This window comes from Carcharodon carcharias, chromosome 5, assembly GCF_017639515.1.
Source record: "Carcharodon carcharias isolate sCarCar2 chromosome 5, sCarCar2.pri, whole genome shotgun sequence".
NCBI classification, from domain to species: domain Eukaryota; kingdom Metazoa; phylum Chordata; class Chondrichthyes; order Lamniformes; family Lamnidae; genus Carcharodon; species Carcharodon carcharias.
Window position 1 is genome coordinate 47,778,169 of NC_054471.1, and position 23,594 is coordinate 47,801,762.

At 40.1% G+C, this 23,594-nt stretch overlaps 1 protein-coding gene across 1 annotated transcript in view; it reads left to right on the forward strand.

Moving 5' to 3' along the window:
- The window catches only part of ostm1 (osteoclastogenesis associated transmembrane protein 1), a 33,787-nt gene extending 14,653 nt beyond the window's left edge, over window positions 1–19,134 (forward strand). The window contains exons 5-8 of the mRNA XM_041187344.1: window positions 5,795–5,892; window positions 12,402–12,527; window positions 15,030–15,195; window positions 17,721–19,134. Coding sequence (XP_041043278.1) covers window positions 5,795–5,892; window positions 12,402–12,527; window positions 15,030–15,195; window positions 17,721–17,776 — 446 coding nt within the window. The 3' untranslated portion in view covers window positions 17,777–19,134. The remainder of the gene's footprint in view (window positions 1–5,794; window positions 5,893–12,401; window positions 12,528–15,029; window positions 15,196–17,720) is intronic.
- The last annotated feature ends 4,460 nt before the right edge of the window (window positions 19,135–23,594 follow it).

Sequence of the window (23,594 nt, forward strand, 5' to 3'; positions counted from 1 at the left end):
GTTTATTAACAGTGAATCTTGCTTTCAAGCCCCAATATAACCCATTGCACTTATAGTTATATAAATTATAGTTATATAAATAATTACATAAAAAAAAACCAGCTGACCTTTTTGATTTTTCACATTTAAATGCTTTTCTATTGCTCCCTTTAATGTTAAACTTGGCTAAACTATTTTGGCTTATACCCATCTATGATTCCAACCTTACCAATTATTTGCTATTTGCACAGTCACCTCTTGTCCTGGAAGATGGACGAATTTTACATGCTAATAACAATATCTGTAAGACCCGGATATGCTGGTGAATGGTGGAATTTGCTGATTTGGTATGCTCCTTGAATTGGCGAGGTGTCAACCTTCTGAACCTCTGTCACATTTGAACATCTTTGCTTGGATGGCAGGGATGAGATTTGAGCAGCCATTTCTGTCTGTTTTGTTTTGGTGTTTTTCCAACATGCTTGAGTTGAGTTGGTTTACTTTTTTGTAAGAAGAGGCAATAGTCTTTCACTGTTCTTATTTTGGATGGTCCATCCAGCAAAGATCAGTCATGTTTGCTTCAAACTTTTTAATGGTGTAATTTATGAATCCTTGATATCATGTTGGTATAATAACATCACATTTTGTTTTGGAGAGCTGCAGTTGAAGATGGTGCAGTCTTTTTGGGCATCACTAAGCAGAGCCACACATACAGTTCACTTTACCAAACCTCGCTACCTGGCAGAAGTTCTTTCGTGTGTTTTAAGGAAGTGACAATTATATAATAATCCAATGAGAAACAGTTAGTTTTGGGAGGTAGAATTTGTAAGTTTTCAAGTTCTGGAGCTGGTTCAGAAACAATGTGGTTTTGACTCACTAATTGATGCCCTGGACTGTGTTTGCCTTTTGATTTTCTAAGCATTTGCTGCCCATCCTTAATTGCTTGCTAGGTCATTTCAAAAGGCAGTTAAGAGTCAACCACATTGCTATGACAGATTTCCTTCCCTAAAGGGCATTTGTTCGTTTGCGAACCAGGTGAGTCTTTACAACAATTGATAGTTTTGTGGTCACTATTACTGAGACTAGCTTTATATTCCAGATTTATTAACTGAATTCAAATTCTACCAGCTGACACCATGGTAGAATTTGAATTCATGTTCCCAGGTCAACAGCCTGGCTCTCTGGATTACTAGTCCAGCAACATTACCACTATGCTACCATCTCCCTTATATGTACGTCACATTACTTAGGGCCATTTGGTTCAACCAGTGTATACCAGTGTTTATGCTCCGCTTGAGCCTCCTCCCATCTTTCCTCATCTAAATCTATCATTACAACCCTCTATTTCATTTTTCCTCAAATGCATGTTCCGTTTCCACTTAACTGCATCTATGCTATTCACTTCACCCAGTCCGTGTAGCAAGTTCCACATTCTCGACACTTTTTGCATAAGGAAGTATCTTCTGAATTCCCTATTGGATTTCTTGGTGATTCTTATATTGATGGCCTCTAGCTATGCACTTCTCCAAGAGGAAACATTTTTTTTTATCCATTCTAACAAAACTTCCCATAATTTTAAAGACCTCGGTTAGTTCACCCATCAGTCTTCCCTTTTCAAGAAAAAATTGATCCAACCTGTTAATTCTTTCCTGATATGTAAACCCACACATTTCTGGTTGTAAATCTTCTTTGTACCCTCTCCAGTGCCTGTATATCATTTTTATAATATGGCAACCAGAACTGCATGCAGACCTCTTAAATGAGGTCTAACCAAGGTTCAGTGCTGATTTAGCGTAGCTTCTTTACTTTTCAATTCTATCTCTCTAGAAATAAAACCTAATGCTTAGTTTGCTTATTAACCTTTGTGATTGGTGTAAGTGCACTCAGAGATGCCTTTGTTCCACAAGCCCACCTAGACTTGCACCTTCCAAGTAATAAGTAACCCCAACCCCTGTTCCCAACCTATTCTTCCTACCAAAATGTACTGCCTCACTTAAGATTTAAAGGACTAATTTTCACAAACCTCAGGTCCTCTAGTTGTATTATAGGGTATGGTCCTACAGTTGTCTTCCTGGTTAATTGTAGAAAACGTTTAGCTGCATAGAGTGATACTTATGTCCTGGCCAGAATAGAGATGATTGGGAAATTGTCCTGTTAATTCCCCTGGAGGCTGTACTGCTCTAAGTGATTGGGATTGATTTTATGCACATCATTTGAAAGGTTTCTCTGGCTGGCTTATTGTTGTATAGTATGTAACTTTACAAGTGGATAAGAATTACTTATGTGCCACATGCAAAGTTTGAGTATTTTTACATTTATATTCCAACAGCCAATGTACTGATGGCATTAAGGTTGATATGATATATTATAAATCTTTTTCGCAACTTTTTTTTTTACCAGCACATGAAAGCCAATTGTTTTGTCTGCCTTTAAGCTGAGGTTTCTTAAAGGAACTTTGCAAACAAAGTTGTTAGTGCAGTGCTTTCAGGGCACAGTGTTTTCTTTTGTTCAAATAAGTACCACAGCAATTCTGAAGAGGAATGTCCCATAGGCCGAATAGCCAGGTCTTCCTTGACGTTGGCTGAAGGCAAAATGTCAGGGAGGCCAGTAGTACCATGTGGTCTTACAAGTTACCCTTGGTCATTCCAATAAATGAAACAATTTTTAGATTGTGGCTGGATAGCCTCATGGGCTTATTACATCCACAGCAATCTTTGCATAATCTAAGATTCAGGGATCTTGGTAGCTGATATCCAGTTAAAGATAATTGTGACTCGGAGTTTGTAACCAAGAACCCTTATCCTGTATTCCTAAATTTTCATGTGTTTCAACATGTGTTCTCTCTTTATGAAAGTTGAATTGAAATCCTGCCAACGCAGCCTGGGAATTTAAATTCAGTTAATTAAATAAATCTGGAATATAAAGCCGGTGTCTTTAATGGTAAATTACTGGATTGTCGTAAAATTCCATCTGGTTCACTTTAGGGACGGAGATCTGTAGTTGCCCTACATGTGACTCCAGACTTGGAACAATGTGGTTGACTGCCCTCTGAGATGAACATAACACAACTGTGATATAACTCCAGTCTTGTGTAGCAGATTGATATAACTATATTAATAAAACCAGATGAACCACCCAACATTGACTTAAGCAACAGACGTGGCAAATGCACACCCAGCTCATTGGACTCAGCAAAGACCACCTCACTAACATCTGGGAACTTAGTGCTAAAATTGGAAGAGCTGTCCCACAACATTCATCGAGCAACAGCCTGATGTAGTCATACTCACAGAATCATACCTTTCATCCAACATCACAGCCTCCTTCCATCAACATTCCCAAGCATGTCCTGATGGACTGTCAAGACACAACAGCCAAAGGTGATGGCAGACAGTCAGGAGTACTTATTATTAGACATCACAAGATCTGAAGTCAAAGGCATCAGGTCAAACGGGGAAAGGAAATCTGCTGATTACCACCAAACACCCTCCTTCACATGATGCATTAAACTTCCCCAAGTTGAACACTACTTTAAGAAGCACAGAGGGTGGGTAGCAAGTGCACAGAATATACTCACCAAGAATGGCTTGCAAGCAGTGCTACTGACCAAATTGCTTGAGCCTTGGCTGATTTATCTGTCAGACTGGATCTGCAACAGGTGGGTGAGAGAATCACCGGGGAAAAACCTACTCTTCCTCATTCTCACCCATCTACCTGTCATAGGTATATCTGCTTTACTGTATTGGTATCAGTGTCCGCTGCACAGTTCCAGTGGAAACAAAATCCTATCTTCACACTGAACTTTCCATCATGTTGTGTGGCACTACCACTGTGCTAAATAGGGTAGATCAGAATAGATCTAACAGTGCAAACCGGGCATCCATGAGGCACTGTGGACCATCTGCAACAGCAGAATTGTATTCGACCACAATCTTTAACCTCATGCTTAGCATATCCCTCAGATTACCATTACCACGAAGCCAAAGGCTAATCTGGTTCAATAATGAGTATAGAAAAGCATGTTAGGAGCAGCACTAGGTGTACCTAAAAATGGTGCCAATCTGGTGAAGCAACAACACCTGCACACTAAACAGTAGAAGCAGCATGCTATAGATGGAGCAAACCAATGGATCAGAATGGAGTGATGCAGCCCTGCCTTATCCAGTTGTAAATGGTGGTGGACAATTAAACAACCAGAGAGGAGGAGGTTCCATGGATATCCCCATCCTCAGGATGGCAGAGCTCAGCACATCAGTGCAAAAGATGAGACTAAAGCATTTCCTGTCATCTTCAGCCAGAAGTACCGAGTGTATGGTCCATCTTGGCCCCCTTCTGAGGCCCTCGCCAACATAGATGCCAGTCAATTCGATTCACTCCACATGATATCAAGAAACAACTAAAGGCACTGGATAAAACAAAGACCTGCTCGTAAACAGTGTCCTGGCTGTAGTACTGAACACTTGTGCTCCAGAACTAGCTGCATCCCTAGCCAAGTTGATCCAATACAGCTGCAACACTGGAATCTGCCTGACAAATGGAAAATTGCCTAGGTATGTCTTGTCTGGAAAAACAGGACAATTTCAACCCGACCAATTAACGTGCCCCATCTGTCTAATGTCAGTCATCAGCAAAGTGATGAAGGGGGTTGTTGACTGTGCTATCAAAGTGCACTTACACAGCAATAACCTCACCAGTGCTCAATTTGTGTACTGCCAAGACCGCATGGCTCCAGATCTCATTAAAGCCTTGGTTCAAAAATGTAACAGAGCTGAATTCCAGGTGTGAGGGGAGAGTGACTATCCTTGACATCAGGGCAACATTTGACCAGGTATACCATTAAGGAGCCTTTGTAAAACCAAAATCAATAGGAATTGGGGCAAAACTCTCCAGTGGCTGAAATCATACCAGCTCAAAGGAAGATGGTGGTTGTTGCTGGAGGTCAATCATCTCAGCCCTTGGACATCGCTGCAGGAGTTCCTCAGGGTAGTGTCCTAGGTCCAACCACCTTCAGCTGCTGCTTCAATGACTTTCTCTTCATCATAAGATCAGAAGTGGGAATTCTTGATTGTACTGTTTACGCCTTAGATAACATGCATCAAGACTTGGGTGATGTTCAGGCTTGAACTGATAAGTGGCAAGGAACATTCGTGCCACACAAGTGCCAGATAATCACCATCTCCCACAAGAGTGTCTTCCTTGACCATCAATGTCATTACCATTGTCAAAACCCCCATCGACATCTTTGGTTGTCACCATTGGACCAATGAAATTACTGGTCAATCTCATAAATACCATGGCCACAAGAACAGGTCAGAGTCTGGGTTTTTTATGGCAGGTGATTCACCTGATTTCTCCCACTTACATGGTACAAGTCGGGAGTGTAATTTATATTGCTCCATTTTCACCGCTGGGTCAAAATCCTGGAATGCCCTCCCTAAAGCACTGTGGGTTTACCCTCATCAAATGGACTGCAGCTTACCTACCACCACCTTGAGGGCAATAATTGCAGGTGGCATTAGTGAAGCCCACATCCAGTGAATGAATAATGGGGAAAAAAAATCTAGTTGCATATGCTAATTACTTTAGTTTAACTTTCGTATTGGAGGGTGGTCAAATTGTTCCTAAAGTTGAAGAAAGCTTTGATTTGGGGATATTTTACAGCCTGGGCATTGCTTTATCATTTAACTTTTTCTCGTGTTTTTTGAATGTGCTGTAAAATTGAATGTTTGAAATATTTTCTGCAATTTTAATCTAGGTACAGCAGTGCTCAGTTGTACCTTTTATGTACTAACCTGATGTCTCTCTTTCCCTTCAACAGCCTGTTTAAATGGTAATAAAACAGAACCATCAATGGACACTGTAAACTTTATGAAGATGCTGAATGATTCCCTGAGTTGTTTTGACCATTACTCTTCGGTAACTTGCATATCAATCACACTTTGCTTGTGTCAATAGAGCTTGCAAATGAAAAGAATGGATCAGCAATCCTGTTTTGCAATAAATCCACAAGCTTTCTAAACAAAAATCAGTAAAAGATTTTGGGGGCCCTGTGTCACTAACTCACCTCATAAATAACAATCAGCTTAACTACTCACATTCTTAGGCCATTTAGTATGTAGACATTTCAACAGCCATAGATCTGCATTTTTTTCTTCAGCCTGCTCTTCCATTGCATTTCTAAACCTATTCTTCCTCACCCCCACTGTGATGTATATGCATTTATTAGAGACATTGTGTGTCACTGTAGAATGTTAGCTGCTTGTTAAGAGTTCTGTTTTTCTACTGCCAAGATTGGACCATAGATCACAAGTTTGTGGCAAACTGAGCTGCAAGAAGAAATGGTGGTAATGCCTGTGAAAGTAAGGAAAAGTGAAAGTAAGGAAAAGTGAAAGTAAGGAAAAGTGAAAGTACAGCATCCAGTGAAGTGGGCGAAAGAAAAATATTTATAAATTTGCAATAAAGCAACGATGTCTATTTTCCTATTCCAGAAAATAAAATTAGACAGCTAAGGATGTTCTTATATTTGGTATTTGGTATTTAAATTTGTGAGATTATGTACATTTTAATAGAACAGCTTTTAGAAAATACTTGTGCTGTTTGTATCGATGCCAAAAGCAATCCATGTCATTAAAAGTCCATTTTATTCAGTAGAATGAAGCGGAGGTTGGCACTAAAGTATTCAAGGCGTTAATTGTAATATATCTCCCAGCATGCAGGTGAGGGTGATCTTCTTTGGGGAAAACATTCAGAATAGGATTTCTTATTACTTACAGAAATAAAGGAAACAAAATGACCCAAAATGGACACCAATGCAATTGGAAGCCATTGATTTAATTGGCTTGTTGAATAACACAAATATCCTTAGTGTGACACCTGAAAGAAATGGGCCACTTAAATTGTAGAAAAAATGCAACCCAAGGACTGTTAGAAATAGTAGCATTACACAAGATAATTATGGGTGAGGTAGGCAACTTAATTCAGCCACAGAGAGAGAACCTGACATCCCCTCCCCCCAGTTGTAGCATCTAGTTGTTTTCTTGAGGATCCTTAAGGTTTTTGTCTCTACTATTTTATCTGGTTGTTTATTCTACACTAGGGGTCGATATATATATATATCTTTTTTGAGGAATCTTGAGATTTTTTGGGGTTCCTTTTTTATTCTCATTAGTTGGGATATTAGAAAATGCAAAATGGCTGCATGTTTGTCTCCAACACAGTCACTACACCGAAAGTAATTCACCAAATGTGAGACACATAAATGCATAAGATAAATGCAAGCCTTCCTTATGAAATAATACATCAGTATTAAATTATCCAATAAACAATGTTCATATCAATAGCATCCACTACAGTTTTCCCCAAGCAATAGTACCTGAACTTATGCAGCTTTAAGCTAGAGATTCCACATTCATTTACAAGGAATTCATTAGCTCAGTGACTTCAAGTTTTTCTGGCTCCCAGTTAGTTGAGTATTCTTTTGTTGATGTTCTCTGTCCTCTGCAGATTCTCCTCACAATTGCAGCCACCAGACCCCACACCCTTCGTCACTCCCCATCATGGCCTCTTGGCCTCTTGGTTATCTGCATCCAGCGCCTAGTGCGTAGGCAGGAGGCTTCTCTCTGTGCACTTGCATAACCAGATGAATGGGCAGTTGTTGTACGTCTGCCCAGTCAGCCTAGAACAAAGGAGTAAGTTGGGCAGACTGTCCCCTTCGCAGCCTCTGTTCCCAACAGCACCACTCACCCCGCAGCCTATCCTTTGTTACAGCTAGAAACACAGGAGAGAAACAGCTTTACATTGGAAGAGCAGCTCCTCACGAATTCTGTCACTTTTGTGTGTGGGGGCAACTTTATTCTTATTGGTTGCCCCGGGATTGAATTTTCAGGGCATTTTGGGGTTTCGAGGGAAATTTCACCTGTCGCCCCCATATATTTTGAACACAGATCACTATGTAAGAAATTTCTTTTTATCAGTCTGAAATGACTTTATTCATTTAGACCTGCTGAAAGCTTGTCCAGTCTTTTCCATTCTTTGCCTTTGCATGTTTAAGTTTTTCTTCGTCTTTTCAGCACTTTAATGTTGCGTTAAAGTTCATGTCATTGTTTGACTCACTTACATATTTTGTGCAGCCCTCTAATTTCTAGACCATATCTTCTAATCCCACTTCCCTCCTTGTCTGATACTTCTAGATTTAACTTTTTTGCCTTGAGTTTTTGAATCCAGGTCATTTTATGTAAATTAGGAACAGTAGACGTCCCTGGACCAAGAGCTGTATTCCTGCTCTCCCGCTACTCCTTTCTGATATTCTCCTAACAAATACTCAGTTTTCTGCCCTTCAGTCCATTGATTTATTTAATGTTTCCCTGAGTTCCCACAGCTAGGTTTAATTAATGGCCTTTCATGTGGAAATTTGTCAGACTTTTGGATGTCCAGGTTCATCAAGTCATGAGGGGAGATCCTTTGGCTTCATGGTAGCATTACCACCTCTGGTATCAAAGTATAAGGTTCAAACCCTGCTCCAGACGGCTTTGGCTCTGAATTCTGGATTGACATCTACTGGGATACTTGCATTTGATGGGTGAGGATGGCTGTCCCCTCACCAAATTGGTTGTGGGAGCTCATAAAACCCTCCAGCTGTATGTGACTAGCCACCCTATTGGCAGCTGTAAAGATAGTTATGACTGTGGAAGATGTGGACTGTCATGGATTGTTGAACTATTAAGCAGCCTACAAATTCTTCCATTGCTTCAAGCTATTCTGCAATGGAAGAACATGAAAATACTAGAACAGCAACAGGGTCCTGGGGATTACCACAGTCCACTTGGGTTGTCACTACTTAAAAGAGCCAAAGAGATTAATCAGCAGGACCGTCCCCTTTGGAATCCATGCCTATTTCTATTGATGAGGTTACTGATATACAGATTATCTTAAAGGTTCCGTCTTGATAATTACTTCCATTGTTTTATGTAGAATGGACTAAGATTAATGGGTCTGGAGCTTTCCCACATTTGTTTTCACTATTCAATATATGCAATATCCATTTTCTCACTCTTAATTGTCTTTGTCCTCCCTAGTTTCATCACTCTGGGCTAAGTACAATTAAAAGGTGGTGGTGTAGTCTGAAGATATAGAAGCATATAAAATAGGAACAGGAATAGGTCATTTGGCCCTTTGAGCCTGCTCCACCATTCAATATGATCATGGTTGATCCTCTATCTCAACGCCGTACTCCTGTGCTCTCCCCATACCCCTTGACACCTTTAGAGTCCATAAATCTATTTCCCCCTTAAATATATTCAATGACATGGCCTCCACAACCTTCTGTGGTAGGTAATTTCATAGGCTCACCACCCTCTGAGTGAAGAAGTTTCTCCTCATCTCAGTCCTAAATGGTCTACCCTGTATCCTGAGACTGACTGCTTGTTCTAGACTCCCAGCTAGAGGAAATATCATCCCTACATCCAGTCTGTCCATCCCCATCAGAATTTTGTTTCAATGAGATCTCCCCTCGTTCTTCTAAACTGCAGTGAATGCAGGCCTAGTCGGCCCAATCTCTCCTCATACAACAATCCTGCCATCCCAGGAATCAACCTGGTGAGCCTTTGCTGCACTCACTCTATGGGAAATATATCCTTTTCTAGGTAAGGAGACCAGAACTCCACACACTACTCTAGGTGTGGTCTCACCAAAGCCCTGTACAGCTGCATTAAGACATCCTTGCTCCTGTACTCGAGCCCTTTCACAATGAAAGCCAACGTACTTTTTGCCACCTTAACTATTCACTGCACCTGCATGCTTGCTTTCAGTGATTGGTGTACAAGGACATCCACATCCCTTTGTATATCAACATTTCCCAATCTATCACCATTTAAATAATACTCTGCCATTCTGTATCTTCTACCAAAATGGATAACTTCACACTTATCCTTGTTATACTGCATCTGCCATGCATTTTCCCACTCACTCAACCTGCCTAAATCACCTAGAAGCCTCTTAACACCCTCCTTATTGCTCACATTCCCACCAAATTTCATGTCATCAGCAAATTTGGAAATATTACATTTGGTTCCCTCATCCAAATCATTGATGAATATTGTGAATAGTTGGGGCCCAAGCACTGATCCCTGTGGTAACCCCACAAGTCACTGCCTGCCACTCCAAAAAAAGACCCATTTATTCCTACTCTGTTTCCTGCCTGTTAACCAATTCTCAATCCGCGCCAATATATTACAACAAGTCCCATGTGCTTTAATTTTGTACAATAACCTCTTATGCGGGATTTTATCAAAATCCAAATACACCGCATGCATTGGTTCTCCCTCATCTATTCTTCCCTTTCATAAATCCATGTTGACTTTGTCTAATCCTAATGATATTTTCTAAGTGCTCTGTTAGCATTTTCCCTGAGCTAACCAGCCTGTAATTTGCTATTTTCTCCCTCCTTTTTTAAACAGTGGGGTTACATTTGTCGCCCTCCAATCTGCAGGGACTGTTACATAATTTTCGAAGATGACAACCACTATTTCCACCTCTTTTAGTAACCTGGGATGGAGATTATCAGGCCCTAGGGATTTATCAGCTTTCAGTTCCATTAATTCTCCAATGCAGGTAGTTTTAGTAATACTAATTTCCTTCAATCCTCCTTCTCACTAGACCCTTGGAAGTTATTTGTTGTGACAGAACTATTATATCTATTATAAATTCTCCTGTTTCAGACTGTAAGGGACTTACATTTGTCTTCACTTTTTTTGGCATCACCATTCTTAATTGCCCTTCAGAGGGCATTTAAAAATCAACCAGTGCTGTGGTTGAATCACTCACAACTGGAATCAGGTAAGGATGGCAGGTTTCTATGACAATCAGCAATGATTTTAATTCCAGATTTTTATTGAATTTGAATGTCACAATCTGCCTTGATGGAATTCGAACCCTGCCACACAGAACATTACCTGAGTCTCTGGAATACTAGTCACTATGCCACTGTCTCCCCACACTTCTAGAAGCTTTCACAGTCTGCTTTTATGTTCCTTGCAAGTTTATTCTCATACTCTATTTATCCCCTGTTAATCAATCTCTTGGTCCTCCTTTTGCTGAATTCTAAACTGCTCCCAACCCTTAGGCTCGCTACTTTTTATAGCAACTTTATATGACTCCTCTTTGGTCTAATACTATCCTAAATTTCTTTAGTTAGCCATGGTCACTTTGAGAGGCTGTTTAACTTGTCTAGGATTTCTATAAGTTATTTGTAGTGAAGTAATCGATAATAAGTGGAATATCTTTTATTTAGGGAGGACTTAGTAACTGTTTCAGGCAGGAGAAAACTTTTTCCATATGTCATCAGTTTACCATATTCCCTGGTGCATGCCGAATAAAGCTGAATTCCATTTGTTGATGAGAACCTGCCTAATCTTTGCAATTTAAGGTTTCTGCTTCCACCACCTGTGTTAGAAATCTGTCCCACATACTTAACACCTTTTTAGTTAGCAAGTTCTTACATTTTCTATTTCCTATTCTTAATCTGTTAATGTGGCACCTTGTGCTTAAATTCTGTAAACAGCAGAAAAGCTTACCTGGACCTAATTTGTGCAAATTGTAAACACTTTAAACATATCTCCCCTCAGTCTTCTCTTTACAAGAGAGAAAAAATCCATGGTAGTCAATCTCTCCTTATGTCATTCTGGGATCTTGGAATTCTGTTGTTCCCCTAGTAACTGATTATGAAATGAAGTAATGAAATAATGAGGCCAAAACTACACTCAGTATTCCAGACACATTGGGTCAAGAAGCACCTGTGTATTGTATCTACTAACCTCCAAAGCATTTGAGTTTTTGCAGTAATACAAAAGTAAAATAATGCAGATGCTGGAAATGATTAAGTCAGGGAGTATCTGGAGAGAAACAGCATTAACATTTTGGATCAAGATAACTTTTATCAGAACTGAAGAAAGATAGAGATAAATGTAATGCACCTTACAATTCTATATTTCTTCAGTTCTGATGAAAGGTCATCTTGACCTGAAACGTGAACGCTGTTTCTCTCCACAAACCCTGTCTGACCTAAGCATTTCCAGCATTCTTTTGCATTTATTTGAGTTTTCACAGTTTAAGTTGACTGAAATAACCTACTAAGATAACTTTTCTGTTCTTCCTTACCCTTTTCATAGAACTAATTGTCATCCACCTTATTCCAAAAAAGTAGTCAGTAGCATACTTCTAATATAACAATTTATTTGTTCCCTCTCACTTTTCCTAATGTCTTCATATTCTTTATCTAACGTTCATGTGAACCCATACTTCATTGCTTTACTACCTTTTACCCCTGTGATCCGTCTCATGCGATCCTGTTATCTTGAGTGTATATGTATGATAACTTGGTGGGCTAACCTGTTGTGCTACAAAGCGTGACTTTCGTTTTTGTTTTGTAGAACCGCCCTGATCATGGCAACCGTTCTGATCTTTGCATTAAATGTAAAGCTTCTTACAATAATTTAACTGACTGGTACAACAAAATGGCAGATAAGCAGAACCTGTGTATAGACATTGTCGATGCAGTAAGTACATTGAAACGATGCAATACTCATCCCCTCAGCAGTGTTGTCAAAACTCAGTAGTAATCTAATTCTAAACCTGTTTTGATGCCAGGGCCATTGAGTATGTTTGGTTCTTGGTCTAGAGCTGTTTTTCAGCAAGCTGGAACTAGCTGAACAGATGTCAACATGTGCTGAATTGTTAAAACAAACACATAACTAGGGCTGTATATAGAGCTTGAAATTAAAAAGGCAGAGGGAAGGTTCAAGTGAGGGGAAATTTATATATCTAAAGAAAAAGGTCAAGGCTGCAGATCAATGTTGCGACTGAGTAAAGATGAGCAGAGTGTGACACCAAGTTTAACTACCAATGAATAAGGTCAAATCAGGAAAAAAATGGTAAGTTAAAATTAAAGCACTTACCTGAAGGCGCAATGCATTCATACCAAGATAGCATAAATAGAGATAAATATATTTGCTTCTGTAGTGGCTATTAGATCATAGTTTCATGGCAAACAAGATTGGGAACTAAATTTTCCAGAGTACTTGATCTTTTGAAAATATAGACAAGATAGAAAATAGGTGGGATGGCCCTGGTAATCAAGGATGATATGAGGTCAGTAGTAAAGAAGAATCTTGGTTCAGAGAGCAGGAAGTAGAATCAGTAAGGGTGGAGATGAGAAATAAAGATTAGAAAACACTGATGGGAGTAGCTCATAGGCTTCCTATTAGTAACTATACTGTTGGACAGAATTTTACTCAAGAAGCAAGAGGCCCTAGTAATAATTGGAGGGACATTAATCTTCATATAGGCTTGTCAAATCAAATTGGCCAAAGTAGTTTGGAGAACAAGTTCATGTCAAGCACTCAAGGCAGTTTCTTAAAGCTAGAGTAAACTACACAGGGGTCTCAAGCTTGTTCTGCTATTAAATGAGATCATGGCAGATCTTCGACATCAACTCCACTTTCCTTGTCCCCATATCCCTTGATTCCCTTAGCTGACCGATATTTGGACTCTCATCAGTATACTCAGCAACTGATCATCCACAACCCCCTGAGTGAAGAAACAGCTCCTCATCTCAGTGCAAAATGGCTGATGTCTTATCTTGAAATTATTCCCCTTAGTTCTAGGCTCTCCAACTAGAGGAAAGAGTCTGTCTCCATCTACACTTTCAAACTCACTCAGAATTTTGTGTTTCAATGAGATTATCACTCATTCTTCTAAACTTGAGAGTATAGTCCCATTCTACGCAATCTTTCCTCAGGACAGCCCTCTGATTTCAGTGTTCAATCCAGTGAACCTTTGTTGCATCCCCTCTAAGGCAAGTCTATCCTACCTTAGAGACACTAAATTGTACACTATATTCCAAGTGTGGTCTTATCACAGCCTAGTACAGTTACAGCTCAGCTTCTATATTCTTGTGCTCCAACCCCCTTACAATAAAGGTCAACATACGATTTGTCTTCCTAATGTGCTGTTGCCCGTATTGAGTGTGGTTCTTTGGTTCCAGCATCCTTTGGTCAAAATGTTTGTTTGCCAGCTTGAATGCACCATCTTATCTGTTCTGCTTTAAAGTCCAGCTCTCACAAGAAGTTTACTTTGTATTAGCTTTAGAAAGTTGTAAGAACCTTCTAAAAGGAATATGTATCATACTTTCTTAAGGTCTCAGTTAATTGAGGCATTCAGACCTGTGGGTTAAAGGTTTTATATCCTAGTACAGTTCTAAAGGAGTGTTGCATGCTATTAAATTTATTCTTGGCATATTGGCAATAGTGCATTTATTGCCTGCCCCTAGTTACTTTAATTATTATGTGACTTACCAGGCCAGTTCAATGGGCATTTAAGAGTCAGCAAAATAGTGCAAGACTAGTCCTGTGAATTGGTCTGGATAAGAGTTGCAATTTCCCTTCAAAGGACATTAACCAGATACTCATGCTCTATAAGCTTCCATTTCTTCTGCTCAGGGTGAAGAAAGCTGCTGAGGTAGAAGATGATAGGTTTCCATGACAACCAGGCAGCTTTTTATATTCTGTATTTGCTAATCTATATTGTTAGATGTTGCAGATCTTTGGATAAGACTTTAAAACAAAATCCTGTTTGCCTATTCTGGAGATTCAGATGAGCATTAAAAACCCATCACATTGTGCAATGAATAGTTGGGAGTTCACCCTAGTGTTTAGAACAACATTCCTCCTCAATAGTTGCCAAAAGAGCCAGACTAGCTAGTAAGGTTTCTCATTGCTATTTGTGCGGATACGTGGGGGTGGTGGTGCATGGGGATTGCATTACTATTTTCTAATCTGTGTCACATTTATTTACATTAGAAATCGTTGCACTTCAAAAATGATTATTTGTATCTGTGGAATCTTTTGAGTCATTTTGACTTAATAATGAGATATTTTATATATTTAATTATTAATAACTTGAAAAACTACTCATCATCATTACCCATTTCATCATTTACAAAATTTTTTAGGCACAATAGTTTTACCTCATAAAAGTTCTTTTGTATTTGATGCTTTCAGATGAACTTGACGCGGCAGCTGTGGAGCAAAACCTATAACTGCACTATGCGCTGCAGTGACACTGTTCCAGTCATTGCAGTGTCAACATTTCTTCTTTTCCTACCTGTCATCTTCTACCTCAGTAGCTTCCTTCACTCTGAGCAGAAGAAATGGAAGCTTATAGAGCGTGAGTACCATTAGATCAATAAATGAGACACTTTGATAGTTAACAGCAGATGCTAAATGCTACCAAATGTTTCCTTTAACTAGAATATTTGACTCAGTTGAGTTCACAGAAACATTGGACTGCATTTTGCATGCTCCTGCAGGGCATGTTTTTGGGTTGGTCGGGATGGGGGGGGCAACGTAAAATTTGGTCGGGTGCTGAGATCGGCTACCTGTCCACCATATTTAAATAGATAATCAAAGATCAATTAGACTTGTTATCAAGTCAATTCACCCTGATAATACTTGGGCTTGGCCTGAATAGCCAAGTGGTTATGGTACTGGGTTTGTAAACCCAAGATCAAGAGTTCAAATCTCACAATGGCTGAAACTATGTAACTTCATCTGAAACAGATGGAAACAGGTTTGTGGGCTTGGCTTAAATAGCCAAGTGGTTATGGTACTGGGTTTGTAACCCCAAGATCAAGAGTTCAAATCTCACAATGGCAAACTATGAAACAATGTAACTTCATCTGAAACAGATGGAAACAGGTTTACTCAAAAGAGTATCAAGAGTTCAAATCTCACAATGGCAAACTATGAAACAATGTAACTTCATCTGAAACAGATGGAAACAGGTTTACTCAAAAAGAGTATCACAAGGTCAAGCATTAATGATTGGCTTGGCCTAAATAGCCAAGTGGTTATGGTACTGGGTTTGTAACCCCAAGATCAAGAGTTCAAATCTCACAATGGCAAACTATGAAACAATGTAACTTCATCTGAAACAGATGGAAACGTGTTTGTACTCGAAGGAGTTACAACATCACTGGAGGTGGAGAGCTTGATTTAAAAAAGATTATCAAGAGTTCAAATCTCACAATGGCAAACTATGAAACAATGTAACTTCATCTGAAACAGATGGAAATGGGTTTGTACTCAAAAGAGCTGATAATACTTGGCCCATTCCATAAAATGTTTGGCATTGTTAGCCTGATTTTAAAAAAAATGGTCTCTTCAAGGGGCAGGAAGGAATGGGGTGGGCATTGGTATTCTATCTTCAGGGGCTGTCTTTGCCAATCTGAGGGGGTGGGCCCCTAAGATAGAACCCCTCCCTTTCTTCCTACCTGCCCACAGCCTTAATCCCAAATCCTCGCTGCCAAGACCCTGAATTAACCTGTTTCTGGGGATGCATGGCCCACCTTCCTTCATCCTCTTGCAGTCCCGGCTGTGCCCACTAACATGGCCTTGGCGCTGCTGGGACTGATGGCCAATCAGATTGGCCAGCAGCTCCTAATGTCGGGGCTTCCTGAGGGGCGGAAGTCCCACTCTGCCCCTGTTCAGCCTACCCGCAGCATGAGTTGAGGAAGCTTCTTTCCAAATTCTCAATGTGTTATCAGAATGGTGCCGTCAGTTATATCATTCCTAAGGCTGAGGTTAAAAACCTCAATGACTGACTTTGGCAAAATTATAATGTGAATGAGGGGGTGCTGTTGCTCCTGTGGAGCAGGGAGCCCCCTTTTGAGGCAACACAGTTGGTGAGAAATGTAATTGTGGCAGGTGTTCGTCATTCTATCATTCACAGCTCCTTTAGACATTTTTTTTGTTTCTTTAATTGTCTCATTATCACTCCCTTTGGCCCTGGACCTCCATGTTTCGAGTCCATGTGGCTCTTTTTAACTCTGAAGAAGAATCATATGGACTTGAAATGTTAACTCTGTCTCTCTATCCACAGATGCTGCCAGACCTGAGTTTTTCCAGCACTTTCTGTTTTTATTTCAGATTTCCAGCATCTGCAGTATTTGGCTTTTATCTCTCTCCACGAATACTGCCTGGCTTGCTATATTTCCAGCATTTTCTGTTTCTATTACAATGATAAATGTAAATGGCGGCCACCATCAGATGGCACCCTTCATTGGTGCTGCAGGCACATTGCTGGCAGACCTTCCTCAGCTGGGAAACTCAGGCAGCCAGATGTTGCTGCCAATAACATGAAATCTACTCTAATATAAATAGCAGATTGCACAACAACAATATCCCAGCGTTTGACCTGCATGTTGATTTGACCTTTGATGAGACAGATACCAAAAATGAGAAGTGTCCAGTTCTCCACTACCGCTATCTCCAACAGAGCACAAAGTCACCCGGATAAGGCCAGACCTTTTTGTTACTTGTGCTGTTGTCAGCATATAAAATCCTGAGGAGACTTGATTAAGCAGGCAGTGAGATGCTGCTTTCCCTGGTTGGAAAATCTAGAGCTGGGATCCTAGCGTCAGGATAGGAAGTTGGCCATTTAGGAGTGAGATGAAAGGGAATTTCTTCACTCAAAGAGCAGTGAACGTTTGGAATTCTCTACCCCAGAGCACTGTGGATACTGGTAGTTGAGTATATTCAAAGCTGAGATTGATTTTTGGGCAGTAAAAGAATCAGATGGGAAAGTGGAGTTGAGGTAAATGATCAGCTATGATCTTATTGATGACAGAACAGGCTGAAGGGGCTACATAGCCTGAACGCTAAACTAATTTTTCTTTTTATATTCACTTGTAGCTAAACGCTTGAAGCCTTGCAGCAGTGCAGCATTCATTGAAGACAGATCTTCCTGAACTTCCGCCAATATATTTTTAAAAAATGACCAGGATCATCATGTGGTGCAGAGATCAAAAGATGAGGAAATGATCTAGCATTAAGAATATGATTTTTGCACAATGCATCTTTACACCTTGTAATTTAAACACCTACCAGTGTTTAAGAAATTGTCTACTGAAAATTTGCACAAAGGAAATATGTTCAGATCATTTTTTATGTTTGTACTTGGATCCTGTCTATACAAGATAGTATTTATGCAAGTGAGCAGCTTCAGGTTGAATTCAAGCCAGATCAAGACTGCTGAAACTATTCACTTTTCTAGCTCATTATTGGCAATTTTTGTCTCTGCCAGAGATTTAATTCTGCTATTAAGGAAAAAAAATCACGCTTGAATCTGGTTTTGTTGAACTGCCCCAAGTTTGGGTAGATCCCAACTTCTTCAGATTTAATATTCAGCTCTAAGGTTTACATGTTAAGATAAAAAGTGACTGCATTGCTTTTGAAACTGTAAACTATTTGGATTTTTTCTGTTGACTAATTGGTAACTTAGAATGGAGCTTTCCAAGTCACAGCTGAATTAAAGCATACTGGATGTTTTCCCAGGAAAGATGCCTCTTTCCCTGGTTTGATGCTGCCTTTATATTTTAACCCTGCTGATTTTAAATGATGCACTAATTTTTCAAAATGTGGTAGTACTGTAGTTGCCTGTGGGAACCTTTTTCTAATTCAGCAACTAGTTTGCTGATTTTTTTTATTTACACATTGTAATTTGACAGTGTACAGCAATCTGGCATTTAAGGATGTAAATAACGTGGTAAAGGTAGATTCAGAAAATTTCTTTCAGTGGAAATTCATACAGGTTAAGAGCACATTTCGCATTTGCAACAAGTTATCCTTCACACGCACTGATAAATCTATGCCATGGATATCCAGGTAGTGATCTCGTAAAAGAAAATCCCTGAGGTATTTCAAGAAACATTTGAATGCTGTGATTGTGGAGTTTGGAGGATTTCTATGGAAGACATAGTGTAGATCTTTCAATCGGTTTGCCTCATCTATTTACTTTGTATTCTTGCAATAAGTGCTTGTCTGAAAATTATATTAAAGTTGTAAAATAGATCTATTGTGAGCTTACATTGAGGACCCATTAAGTTTTTGTTTGTTTACTATATTTGTGGTTTTTGGATCACTTTTTTTGGCGAGAATGAAGCATTCCATTGACTTATGTTCACCTAATGACTAGTTGGTGTGTCATTTTCTTCCCTGATATTTAAGTAACCCTCATCATGTAACTTTTTGTTCTTTTGGTTAAAGCTTATGGATTGAAGCAACCAAAATATGTTACACTTTCGATTAAATCATTTGGGTAATATCATCTAAGTTTGTTTTTTTTCTGAATCTTTCATTTTTCAGTGGTTGCTAAATGCACAGAAGTTTGTCTGATGTTTCAAATAGGGCTATGTTCACAAAACCAACCATGGTGTTTAAATGAAAAAACAAGTGCAGGGAATGCTGGTGAAATTGGTATTTCCTGTCAGATTCTCATCTGCAGTTGTGTTCATTTCTAACGTTCTTAAACTTATTTCAGAAATTGCAGCACAAAAGGAGACTGTTCAGCCCATCAGCTTGTGCAGGTGATGTCAGCTCTTCAGTGAAGGGTTCAATCCCAATATACAATGTGGCTCAGTTTAAGTATCCATTTTTGTGTGTGAAGCCATATATCCCATTAGTGAAGGTCTGAACTGGATAATTATATAATTCATATTTGAAGATATTAGCAGATGTTTAAATGTATATCCTTGCTTTATAAACTAAACATGCAGATATATTGTTTATGGAATACTTTTAACACTTGAGTAAACAGGGTTTTCTATAGGATTTCTTCATTTATTAAGACCTTGAAAGAACCAAAATAAGCATTAATGGCTTTGTAATATGTTTGCTCAGGTTAATCTGTTGCAATATCATTAGATGATTTGGTGAATTTATTTTATGTTCTAAGGGCAGCTAGATGCACACCATGAGATCAGTACATTGACCCAGCTGGTTGCTAATTTCCTTTAAAGGCCCTGCAGCGCTTTTCTCTTGCCTAATGCAATTTTTGCACCACCTTGGTTCATCAAATGCTGGTCACTTCTGCATTTAGTTTTGGATGATGACTGTCAGAACTCCCAGAGTCACAATCTTTTAGTTGTGCTAACAATCAATCTGACAAGTCGAGCCGATTGCATAACAGACATGCAATCTTCTGTGCCTAATGCTGCAATATATGGTCCAAGTTGTACAAAATTGGGAAAGCACTCTTTGTGGATTATGAGAACAACCTCTTATTTAATAGAAACAGCGTTACGCATGAATTGTTATTCAATCCTTTGTTGGGATTGTAGCCTCATAGGCTTGGAGAAAGTCCAGCAATGGTTTATCAGGATGAATAGACTTCTCCATAATGAGATACTAAACTTGTTACATTTCCTAGTGAATAATAGATGATTTGATTGAGATGTATAAAACAAATAATAGATTTGGCAAGGTAAATAGGAAACAACTCTTCCACTAGAAGAGAATGGAAATGAAGTGGGCATAATCTTGGGAATTTCAACTGAAATTCCTCCACATATGAAGTTATGAAAATATAAAATGTTTACTAGGGAGATTGATACTTAGAAAATGTAGTTAAAAGGGAATTAAGGATAGAAATGTCATAGTGATATGAGAGCCAAATGGCCTATTACTGCTGCTGTGTTCTAATAGAACTTAGCACTGGTATTCAATTATTTTAAAAATGGAACGTTCCCTCCCTGCTGTGTCAAATTGCTCAATGAAATCTCCTACTTAGTTTCATTACTGCACCTGGAGGCCATTTCCTATATCTGACATACCTCGCTTTTGTTTGTTCTTCAGTGCTGAGATGCCTGGAAGACCTGTATCCTCTTGTATTGCGAGTACTTGTAGTGATCTGGTACTTGTGATGCCTATTAGGACACACAACACAGTCTACCACAGCTTAAGCTGTATCATGTTGTTAGTACAGTCTTCTTTGTACTCCAAGAAAGTGTTAGCAATTAACAAAGCCACATTTCGTTTGTGCAGCTATTGAGTTAAGATCGTCCTCTTTCAGAGCAAGAATTCACCGACATATTAGCAGGGAAAAAGTTACTGATCTACCTCCGTTCTATATAATTTGGAGATATTTGCATTATTAAATTTAGTACTAGCTGAGTGGTCACACATATTTGGCCTGTACTATTTTTCAAAATCAGCTGATTTACCTATTGACCTTCAAGGTTAGTAAAGATATCAATCTGCTGGATTTGTAATCTACCATTCCCATTGCTGAGTTTTTAAATTAATTTACGGGATGTGAGCATTGCTGGCTAGGCCAGCATTTATTGCCAATCCCTCGTTGCCCTTGAGAAGGTGATGGTGAGCTGTTTTCTTGAACTGCTGCAGTCCATATGGTGTAGGTACATCAACAGTGCTGTTAGGGAGGGGATTCCTGGATTTTGACCCAGCGAGAGTGAAGGAACGGCGATATATTTCCATGCCAGGGTGGTGTGGATCTCGAAGGGGGACTTCCAGGTGGTGGTGTTCCCATTTATCTGCTGCCCTTGTCCTTCCAAATGGTAGTGGTTGTGGGTTTGGAAAATGCTGCCTAAGGAGCCTTGGTGAGTTTCTGCAGTGCATCTTGTAGATGGTACACACTGCTACTACTGTTGATTGGTGGTAGAGTGAGTGAATGTTTATGGATGTGGTGCCAACCAAGCAGGCTTCTTTGTCCTGGATGGTCTCAATCTTTTTGAGTGTTGTTGAAGCTCTCCAGGCAAGCGGAGAGTATTCCACCACACTCCTGACTTGTGTCTTATAGATGGTGGACAGGCTTTGGGGAGTTAGTTGAGTTACTCACTGAAGGATTCCTAGCCTCTGACCTGCCCTTGTAGCCACAGTATTTTTATGGCTAGTCCAGTTCAGTTTTTGGTCAATGGTAACCCTCAGGATGAAAGAGAGATTTGGCGATGGTTATGCCATTGAATGTCAAGGGGCAATGGTTAGGTTTTCTCTTGTTGGAGATGGTTATTGCCTGGCACTTAGGTGGCATGAGTGTTACTTGCCACTTGTCAGCCCAAACCTGGATATTGTCCAGGCCTTGCTGTATTTGGACATGAATTTCTTCAGAATCTGAGGAGTCACGAATGATGCTGAACTTTGTGCAATCATCAGCAAACATCCCCACTTCTGACCTCATGATGGAAGGAAGGTCATTGATGAAGCAGCTGAAGATAGTTGGGCCTAGGACATTACCCTGAGTAACTCCTGCAGTGATGTCCTGGAACTGAGATGATTGACTTCCAACAGCCACAACCATCTTCCATTGTGTAAAGTATGACTCCAACCAGTGGAGAGTTTTCCCCCTGATTCCTATTGACTCCAGTTTTGCTAGGGCTCCTTGATGCCACACTCGGTCAAATGTGGCCTTCACCTCACATCGGGAGTTCAGCTCTTTTGTCTATGTTTGAACCAAGGCTGTAATGAGGTCAAGAGCAGAGTGGCTCTGGCAGAACCCAAACTGCACGTCAGTGAGCAGGCTATTGCTAAGCAAGTGCTGCTTGATAGCACTGTTGATGACTTCTTCATTACTGATGATCGAGAGTAGACTGATGGGTCAGTAATTGGCTGGGTTGGATTTGTCCTGCTTTTTATTTACAGGATATACTTGGGCAATTTTACACATAGCCGGGTAGGTGCCAGTGTTGTAGCTGTACTGGAACAGCTTGGCTAGGGGCATGGCAAGTTCTGGAGCATAAGTCTTCTGTACTAGTGCCGGAATATTGTCAGGGCCCATAGCCTTTGCAGTATCCATTGCCTTCAGCTTTTTCTTTATCACATGGAGTGAATCAAATTGGTTGAAGGCTGACATCTGTGATGCTGGGGACCTCCGGAGGAGGCCGAAATGGATCATCTACTCGGCACTTCTGGCTGAAGATTATAGCAAATACTTCAGTCTCATATTTTATACTGATGTGCTGGACTCCCCCATCATTGAGGATGGGGATGTTTGTGGAGCCGCCTCCTCCAGTGAGTTGTTTATCCTCCACCATTCATGACTAGATGTGGCAGGACTGCAGAGCTTAGATCTGATCAGTTGGTTGGGGGATCCTTACCTCTGTCTATCACTTGCTACTTATGCTGTTTGGCATGCAAGTAGTCCTGTGTTATAGCTTCATCAGGTTGACACCACATTTTTAGGTATTCCTGGTGCTGCTCCTGGAATGCCCTCCTGCACTCTTCATTGAACTAGGGTTGATCCCCTGGCTTGATGGTAATGCTAGAGTGGGGGATATGCTGGGCCATGAGGTTACAGATTGTGTTCAAGTACAATTCTGCTGCTGATTGCCTACAGCATCTCATGAATGCCCAATCTTGAATTGCTAGATCTGTTTGAAATCTCCTATTTCCATGATAATGCCACACAGCAGAATGGAGGGTATCCTCAATGTGAAGGTGGGACTTCATCTCCACAACAACTGTGCGGTGGTCACTCTTACCAATACTGTCATGGACAGGTGCATCTGCGGTAGGCAGGTTGGTGAGGATAAGTATGTTTTACCCTCTTACTGGTTCCTTCACCATGTGCTACAGACCCAGTCTAACAGCTATGTCATTTAGGACTAGGCCAGCTCGGTCAGTAGTGGTGCTACCGAGCCATCCTTGGTGATAGACTTTGAAGTCCCCACCCAGAGCACATTCTGTGCCCTTGTCACCCTCAGTGCTTCCTCCAAGTGGTGTTTAACATGGAGGAGCACTGATTCATCACTTGAGGGAGGGCAGTACATGGTA